Source organism: Benincasa hispida, chromosome 6, assembly GCF_027475165.1.
Source record: "Benincasa hispida cultivar pf3 chromosome 6, pf3_genome.v1.1, whole genome shotgun sequence".
In the NCBI taxonomy this organism is placed as follows: Eukaryota; Viridiplantae; Streptophyta; class Magnoliopsida; order Cucurbitales; family Cucurbitaceae; genus Benincasa; species Benincasa hispida.
This window is the reverse complement of record NC_143483.1, coordinates 26,902,961-26,912,949: the sequence shown is the minus strand read 5'-3', so window position 1 is coordinate 26,912,949 and position 9,989 is coordinate 26,902,961. Positions and strand designations below refer to the sequence as shown.

Genomic DNA, 9,989 nt, shown 5'->3' with positions numbered 1-9,989 from the left:
GATAATTTAAATATAATTGGAACTCCCAAAAAGCTTTCAAAGACAATAAAATATCTTAAGAAATAATTTGAGTTGAAAAATCTTGGAAAAAACAAAATTTGCTTTGACTTGCAAATTAAGCATTTAGTAGATGAGATATTTGCTCATCAGGCAATTTATACAAGAAAAGTTTTGAAAATATTCTATTTGGACAAAGTACATCCATTAAACATTCCAATGGAAGTTCGTTCACTGGACGTAAAGAAATATATATTTCAACCTCTAGATGATAATGAAGAACTTCTTGATCCTGAAGTATCATATCTTAGTATAATTGGTGCACTTATCTTGCTAATAATACAAGACCAGATATTGCATTCTATCGGAACTGGCAACAGATCTCTAGATCCGATGCAACTAGAAGTCAGTCGATCTTCGTTCTTCTCCGTCTTCAGTCCAAACCTTTTTTGTCGAGTGAAACTCCGCTTCTTAAGAGCTTCTTTGGACAGACTCACTCCGGGTTGGAAAAAGGTTGAAAGATCAGTCTATTGCAACTCGAAGACTGACTTCCCTTCCAAGTAGTTAGTGCTGTAGTGAAGTCTTCTCCTGATGCCTCGCCAACTCCAAGTTCTTTCTCTTCTTTCTTTTTTAGTTTAGCATGAGTTTCATCAAAATGAACATATAAAGATGGGCTGGAAAGCTGCCTACCTGCGAAAGCCGAATAGATCTGATTTTAAGGCTCCCCATTCAAATTAGCTAGATACAGTTCTTTTCCAACGAAATGACATTGAAATTGAATTAAGTATATACTCGTTAGCTCCGAAGAATGATTGATATGGGTTTATTTTATTCAAATAAATCAAATTTTGATCTAGTTGGTTATGTAGATTTTGGATATTTATCTGTTCTACACAAAACTAGATCTCAAACATGTTATTTATTCACATGTGGAGGAACTCCTATATCTTGGTGATCAGTGAAACAGACCATAACGATCACTTCCTCAAATCATGTTGAAATTCTTGCAATTCATGAGGTTAGTCAAGAATGTATATGACTAAGATTAATTATTCAACACATTCATAAAACACGTGGTTTGTCTTCTAGTAAAAATGCTCCGATGATATTATACGAAGATAACATGGCATGTATAGCCCAAATCAAATGATGATATATTAAAAGAGATAGAACAAAATATATTTCACCAAATCTTTTCTACACTCATGATCTCGAAGAAAATGGCGACATCACTGTACAACAAATTTGTTTGAAGGATAACCTGACCGACTTATTTACAAAAGCATTACTTACTACAACTTTTGAAAAATTGGTACATAAAATTAAAATGCGGCGATTCAAAGATCAAGTGACGTTTTCATGAGAGGGAGAAAATATATTATATTCTTTTAAGATTATTAAATTATATAAAATATGTACTTTTTTCCTTCGGTAAGATTTTTTTCTTATTGGGTTTTTTCCTAATAAGATTTTAAGGAGATATCTCATATATAATGGACATTTAAGAGAAAATATTATATATATTACAAAAAATAAATGTCTAATGCTTAGTGTCCTAAAAATCATTTGTCACTCTTTTATTTTTCCATATTATGTCATTCTTCAGGTTGACTATTGTAATTATTTATGTTTGATATCTATGTAAGACTACGTCCTAATTAGGAGAAATTTCCATAAAATTCATAACTTGCCTTCATAATTTCCTTTAATTATTTTATTTTAATATTATTCATTGTGGGCCGTTTTGCTTCTCATCTTTACCAGAAAACTTAATTTATATTTAACTTATTTTATAATACTCAAGAAGCTCACACTAAGGATTTTATTTTAATTTTAAAAATATGCTGACATACAAACCACGAGAATGAAATCAAAACCAACCATTTCAGGTGGGGCATCAGAAGTCAAAAGAGTTTAGCATAATGTATGCACAAAGTTGCATTTCCGATAATTCATATTTACAAATGTTTCACAATCTATGCTTAACAGAGAAGAAGAAAGACATCATCATATCACATGATCTAACTAATCCTTCCAAATCTATTGGTCTCCATTTCTTACTGTAGCTAATGATACCAATATAGCCTCAAAAATTCCAAGACAAGAAGCAGCTCTCAAAAATGTACACATGGAATGGATTTTCTCCATCTTGAATTCTCACTATTACAGTACCATTTAAGTAAAGAACACAAAAAACCAAAGAACCAAAGAACTCCTTTTCTTCTTCTATAATTAAGTTTTCAAAGCTTTTGGCCTGATTTCAATTCCCTGAACAAGCAAACCCCCCTTCCAATGGCCACCCTTGACCTCCAACACGCTCATCTCGAGCTCCCCGCTAACCCCATCGATGAAGAATTCACCAATTTGAACCTCCAGCCATCGGTCCTCCCTCTCCTTAGGGATGCTGCGACCACAGTCCACTGCAGGAGTGTCGTTCCTGGTGATTTCAGGAGGCATGGATACTTGCGTGCCAATGATGCGACGTCTGCCGAGGTTGAAGAGGCTGAAGCCTCTAGGCACAATTGGGTTGCGTTGTCGCCATTCTCTATCTACAACATCTAAATATACAGTTTGCTTCGGAGTTTCGGTACCGACAAGGCCAACAGCGACCTCGACAGGCTGATGTTGGAAGCCATAGTTGGAAGTTGTGGGCTTGAATACCAAATAGGCTGCATATAATGTGCCTGGAGACAGCATCTCTGTCTCTATCTTGCCCCTGATTTCAAGCCAACACACACACACCAGCTCTGCTACCTCCCCAAACCTGTTTTGTTACAATTCATCATCAAATAATATGCCTCAACATTATCATTAAAAACATTACACACTTACAAATCTTCACTCCACATTTTCAAAACTTTTACCTAATGTGACCTTTGAAATAGCAACAATAAGTGTTTTTAGCAAATAAAAAGAAACATTCTCCTAAGAATTACAGATAGGAATATGCAATCTTGTATGATCTCTATGTTCGAGGCATGGAAAACGAATTTCACTCAAAAATCAACTCTAAGAAGTGATTCTAAACTAAATTATGAACAAACTGAGAGAAAGTTTACCTTGCTTCAGGAGGAGAAGTCCACCTCCAATACCTAGGAACATCACCCCAAACAATTAAAAGCTCTCTTGGAGAGATCATGTAGCATTTTTTCCCTGTCTTTATGTCCAATGAAAAGCTCTGAAATCAAATACATGAAAACCCCAACATTAGAAATTTGGTCACTGTTGCAAAAAAGAAAAAGTGCGTTGAATACAAAATGAAAAGTGACCCTTTAAAAGAAAAGAAGGGGAAAGAATTCCACTCTAAATAAAGGCAAAAACAAAAGTCAACCAAGGGAAGGTGGAGGAAAAAATATAGTTCCTCCCTCCTTCTCCCCCCCCTCTCTCTCTCTCAGAACTATGAATTCAAAAGAGAAGCCAAAACAAACACTAACATCAAACACAATTCCACATCATCATCATTAACAATTTGAAATCATGCTTTTCAAATCAAAACATCTGTTTTTAACAATGAAGTGTAAGAAACAAACCAAATATTTCCAAATATCTTCCCAATTTTCCTCAATAAAATAAGACAGAACAAAACAAAACAAACAATCGCATAAGAATCAGCGTCGTTAATCTCAAGAAGATGGGCAGCATGAGAATCCCAACGCAATAATTCATCAACCAAATCAAAGAATTTCAAATCACTAAACATAAAGATTTAAGTGCATTTCCATTGACAAATTAAGGTCGGTAGAGATGAAACTTCACCTTAGCACCGCCGTGGATTAGTACAGGGAAGCGGCAAAGATGGAGATAGAGCTGTTTCTTAGAAGCAAAAGAAGGAAAAATCTGGGAAACAGCATGAGAAATTTCAGCGGCGTAATCGAGCGGGAGAAAGCGGTCCCAAAGCGCGTCGGAATCAGCGGCGGATCGGAAAGTGGAAGAAACAGAGGCGGAGCGGCACACGTCTTGAGGAGAAGTGAAGGAGAGTATATGAGCGATGCAACCTTCAGGCAAGGCGGAGAAGTCGAGCGCCGTGCCGGAGGCGGCGGAGACAGCGGTGGGTTTTGGTTTAGCCATTTTGTGTTGTGTGTGTTTATGGATTGAGAGAAAAAGGGCTTTTATAGAAAGAAAGAAAGAAAGAGGAAAAGGGGAAATGATAGCTTAGCGGTTAAGGTTGGGGTATGTGTTTGAACAACTCTTTGGTAATTGAAATTAAAAGTAGAAAATGTCGGTTCTCCTCTGTTTGTTTCTGCTTTCCCAACCATCCTTTCCCTTACTCTCTTTCTTATTAAAATATTCAAATCAAAACATGTGAGGTCGAGAATCGAATCGATCAAACATATTTGATGTCTAAAGTTTTAAAAGTGACACTTTAATCTCTTACGTTTCGAAACTAATTATAAACAATCATTACTGTTAATTAGTTGACTATCGGAAAAAAAATGGTGTGGGTTGACAATTTTAAATGATTTGTAGATATTTGTTGATCTTATATTATTTTTAGGTTTAAATACTATTTTGGTCGGTGTAAAATGTTTATTTTAGTCTTCATACTTTTAACTTTGGTTAATTTTGGTTCTCGAATTTTCAAAATATTTGTTTTGATTCTTTTACTTTCAACTTTGGTTCATTTTGGTCCTTGAACTTTCAAAATGTGACTATTGAAGTATAATAACCAAAATGAACATTTTGAAATGAAAAATGATTGGACCAAAATGGTCACTTTTTGAAAATACAAGACCAAAATGATCATTTTGAAGATACAGAGACCAAGATGAATGAAAGTTGAAAGTATAAGGACTAAGATGAACATTTTAAAAGTATAAAGACGAAAATGAACTAAATTTGAAAATATAGAGACAAATTAGCATTTAAACTTTATTTCTATATCATGCCACATTTTTTTTCCTTCACTCTTTTTAATAAATATTCATACATGTGGGGTACCGTATAAAATCAAACCATGATTTGGAAGTTGATGGTATAAGTTTATTTGAATTACGTCATTATTTATTTAAGACATTATTGTAGTTGCACTACTTAATTTTCTTAATCGATTAGATCATGTTTGATAACAATGTTGAGTTTGCGAATTCCACTCCCATCCAAGGAGTTTGTGGGCCTAATTGAAAAACGTCAATTTCATGTCTTATTAACTCATCATTGTAGATTTCATAACTAAACAACTCTCCTGCACTTTTTGCTAATAAATATTTTGTTTCTTATTTATGCTTATTACCTACTTTTCTAAAACATTTAAAAAAATATGTCAATTTTTTAAAATTAAATCTATAAACACTTTTTTTATCTATTTTTTATGGATGTTTTCGACAACTGAGTCGAGTTTTGAAAAGAAAAAAAAAGTAGTTTTTTAAAACTTATTTTTCTTTAAAAAAAGAAATAGTTAAGAATACATGTATTTGATTAAGAGAATGAAAAATATGGTAAATAAGTGATAAGAAACTAACCTAATTTTCGAAAATAAAAAGTTAAATACTTATAAATTAATGAAAATACTTTTAAAAAAATAATAAATTATGCTACCAATTTGAGCATAAGGTTGAATGTTTAAATTTGTTGGCTATAGCAAATTTTCATAACAGGTTGAGTATAATATTTATATAGCCTTGCTTGAAAAAATAAATACAATATATAGTTTTATTTTTATATCAATGAGTACATGATGCCTTAACTTCAATTATATTATTTTATTACTAATTGCGAGAGATTTTGGGGCCATGCCTGTCATGTATAAATAGTTTCGTCATTTAAATATATATTTTTTGAAAATAAAAAATTATTATTTAAATATTGAGTGGAGCACACAAGATTGGTTAGGCTCCATTAGAAATTTTGGATTTTTTTTCTTTAAATAATTGTTGGCAATCGTATTTTTTTTAGAGTAATCACTTGTCATGTGAAATAGATTAAGACCCGTTTGGATTGATGGGAGAAAATAATATTTTTTAAAAAAAAATCATTTTTATTTAAACATTTTTGACAAAAATTTGTTGAAAATACACTTCAAAAACTATTTTAAGTGGTTATCGAGTTTTTTAATTTTTTTTTTCAAAATGACTATTTTTTTAGATTAAACACTTGAAAATGTATTCCAAACACAATCCAAATGTTTGGTATGATTCAAATTTAAACATAAAAAATAGATAACAATGTTTGATAGATTAAAACTAGGTTTGTCCAGTCTTATCTATAATAACCAAATAGACATATTATTTTAATTATTTATATATTGATATTTAATATGTTAAATTATATATATAATTTTTATAGTTTAAATTACCCATTATATTTTGTTATTTCCTTAAATGATATTATTAAAAGAAAAAAAGATGAAAAAAATATTATTTATATTAAATTGAAATGACCGAGTATTATTCTAATTTAAGTATAAAATTAGGGAAAAGTTAAATTAACGTTGTTTTTACTATTATATATGTTTTTTCTTTCGAAACAATGCAAAAAATTATAGAGCAATATTTGAGAATAATTTTTAAATGACTAATCACTTCCAACACGTCCAATTTAACTTTTAAAATGTGATGTTTGATAATGAAAAAAAAAATGTGATTTTGAGAATTATCTAAAATCACTCCAAGTGATTTTCTTATATGATTGTGTATGATTTTCTTTTTAAATTATTTAATATTAAATAATTTTCTTCCTATTTCACTTTATCTTGCCACAAAATTTTGAAAAAAAAAAAGTATTTTTCTATTTAAAATTCTCTTCCATTTATGACTTTAGTTCTCTTTAATTTTTATCTCCCCCTAGTTTTCCCTCTCTAAAAGTTTTAAAAATATTTATCAATAATTTTTTTCCCTTTTTTAAGTCAATTTTCTCACTTTTTCTCTCTCCAAATTGTTTTTAACTCTCTTAAAAAATTTTCCTCTTTTTGTCCTTGGAATTCTTAAGTTATTTTTCTCTCTCTTTATAGTTAGTTCCCAAGAATTTTTGTCATTTTCTTCGAAAAATATTTATATAAATTATCGTCGTCTCTATTAAATTTCTCTCTCAATTTTTTTTTGTCCGATCTCTGATTTTTTTCAATCTCAAATGTTACTATTTTGTAATTTGACACATGATTCTAAAATTACTTTGAGAGGCAAACATTAATCATTTAAAGATACTTTTAATTAAATTAGATCACTTGTACCACTATGTAATAAAATATTAACATGATTTATAACATTTTTACAAAACTTATTATAATTAGATAGTTTAATTTAAAATATTTATTCTAAAGTTAATTGCAAATATGCTCTTAACTTATTGGAAATCAATTTTAAGAATGTAGAACTAAACGTTAAAATGATGTATGAGAATCACTTTTAACAAATTATTGCTTATTGATAAATCAATTTTGTTAAAATTATTATTTTTGAAATCGTTCCCAAACATGCAAACTTAGTTTTGGTATTGTTATAGGTTAAAGATAATCGATAACAATTATGCTTTTAGAAAAATCACTAGTAATATGAAGTAAGTTCATGTCAAGTAAATTTTAATTTGAAATTTGAAAAAGTAGGTTATGTCATTATGATATTTGATCAATTAATACTAAATTGTTGTGATTTAGATATGAGGAAAAATTAGGTGTTGTCTCCGTCTTGGTCAACCAAACCACATGGCACAAAGTTGTTGGGCTAGATTTTATTAGCTTTTTAATATAAAATATTTTATTCTAGTTAGTCCCGTTACATCTAACATTTCTTTAGAACGAAAAAAAACTTCGTAAGGCATGTGTTGCAAAAGAAACCCAGAACACACTTGTTGAAGTTGTGAATTGGCTATATTTATTCAAAAGTGTTTTGATAGTTGTCCTGAAATATGTCTCACATGATTTCTCATAGGATGTTGATTCTGCAAAATATTTCTTTCCTTATCTGAAATATTATGTGTATTAATTTCGCTGGATTGCTTTCCTTTTTTATGGTCTACTGAATTTGAATGGGAATATTTTGTCCATCCTTCTATTATGTTGTTTAAGAGGAAGAAGTTGTCTTACTAGGATTGTCGTTTTTTGTATTGTGAGAGAAGGATTATTGAGTTATGTGATAGAAGAACAAATCTCTCTACGTTTCCAAAGTTCTAAAGCAAGAAATATATTTAGTTCTTGGCAGATTGTTTTATCATTGCGACGTGTTTGAATTATTCTTGAGAAGTGATCCTTGTCCTTAGGGGAGCCTAAGGTGTAATCAATTGAGTAGCGAAAGATTTTAGGTTTGGGTTATGTATTTTATTTCCATGATTTTATTTGAGTAGCGAAAGAGAAAATTGAGTTTTTTATACATAATAGTTGCATTGTTGTGGGGTTTTTTTTTAGCTTTTAAATTTTTTTACTGATTTGTTGTGAATTTATGTTGTGATTGTTGTGATTTGAACATCATTTCTTGAAGTCATGGAGAATATAAGAGATACATAAACTTGCCTACTATCAATTTGAAACATGATCTGCAAAGAATACTCAATTTGATGAAGTTTATTTGGCAAAAAAGAACATAGAGCCTACTATTAGTACTCATTTCGAATCGATAATTGGAATGAAGTTTAGTTCTATTGATGACGTATATCAGTCTAATACTAATTATGAAGAAAATATTAGTTTTAATGTAAGGAAAAGATATATAAAAAAAAGTGGAGATGTTTCCAGAGTTGTTTTTTGTTGCTCAAAGAAGGATTTCGTCAAGTAAAGAAGCAAAAAGAAAGTATTTCATATACTTAACCAATATCAAGAACAGGATGTAAAACTAAAATTACTTGTTTGCTTGGAATGAATGGTAAATACAAAGTAGTATCATTCAATGAAAATCAAAATCATGACATTGTTAGAACACCAATGAAGAATATTTTAAAAGTCAATAGAAGCAGTTTCCATACCCCAAAGACTCTAGCTTATAAGGTAAGAAAATCAAGAATTTCAATTAAAAGTCAATTTTATTGATGTTTTTATGTCATGAACGTCCTGCCTCAACAAAGACCCAATTTGTAGTAGTGCATGAAACTAATGAGTGGGGAAGTTGGTGGCAAAGAACACTTGGGATTCTTGGATAAAGATTATATAAACCATATATGCAAAGAGCTAAAATCAAGAATTGAAAAGGAAGAAGCTAAAGTTCTGCTGCAATATTTTCATAAAAGACAAATGGGAAAGTCTTCCCTTTTTTTTTTTTTTTTTTTTTTTATTGCATTGCAACGTGATGAAGATGACATGATCACTAACATAGATGCACGCTCTATGTGTGATTATAGACTTTTTCATAGATGTTTTTTAGTTTGACACTACTTATCGTACAAATGAGCTTAGCCGGCCATTTGGCCCGATCATTGGAATGAATCATCATAAACAATCAGTGGTGTTTGGTGCAGCTCTACTTTATGATAGAACTATAGAATTATTTAAATGGTTGTTTGAAACATTTCTTGGAGCAATGTCTAAAAGCCAACAAAAAATAATTCTTACAAATCAATCTACAACAATGACTAAAGCAATAAGCGAAATCTTTCATGAAGTTCAACATCAACTAGCATATTTTTTGAAATGCGGCAAAAAATTTAAGTAATGTGTTAGATTAAACCAAATCGTTTACGACTTTAGTCATTGTTTGTATGATTATGAAGTTGAAGATGATTGGTTGCTAGCATGACAACAAATGTTCGCAACAAATGTTGGACATTTATAATCTTAAAGATAATAAGTGTTGACAGATTTGTTTGAATTACAAGAAAAATGAGAAATAATAGCATATGGGAGACATACTTTTACGGTTGAATGAAAAGTACACAACGGAGTGAAAGTATGAATAGTTTATTGAAAAAAATATTCAAAGCCAAGTTACGACATTTTGTGTTTTCTTGAACATTATGAAAGAGTCCTAGCTGGTCGAAAATATGAGGGATTGATTGCAAATTTTAAAATTGAACCAAACGACATCAGTCTTACTAATAAATACAAAAACTTAAAAAATTCGCAGAAATATATA

The 9,989-nt window shown here is 30.4% G+C and overlaps 1 protein-coding gene across 1 annotated transcript; it reads right to left on the bottom strand.

Moving 5' to 3' along the window:
• Positions 1-1,910: 1,910 nt before the first annotated feature.
• On the bottom strand, positions 1,911-4,168 carry LOC120079237 (putative F-box protein PP2-B12). Its single transcript, XM_039033399.2, has 3 exons — positions 3,754-4,168; positions 3,057-3,175; positions 1,911-2,761 (listed from the first exon to the last, which is right to left on the bottom strand). The coding sequence occupies exons 1-3, from the start codon at positions 4,063-4,065 to the stop codon at positions 2,230-2,232; spliced, it is 963 nt and encodes a 320-aa protein (XP_038889327.1). The 5' UTR covers positions 4,066-4,168; the 3' UTR covers positions 1,911-2,229.
• Between the last annotated feature and the right edge of the window lie 5,821 nt (positions 4,169-9,989).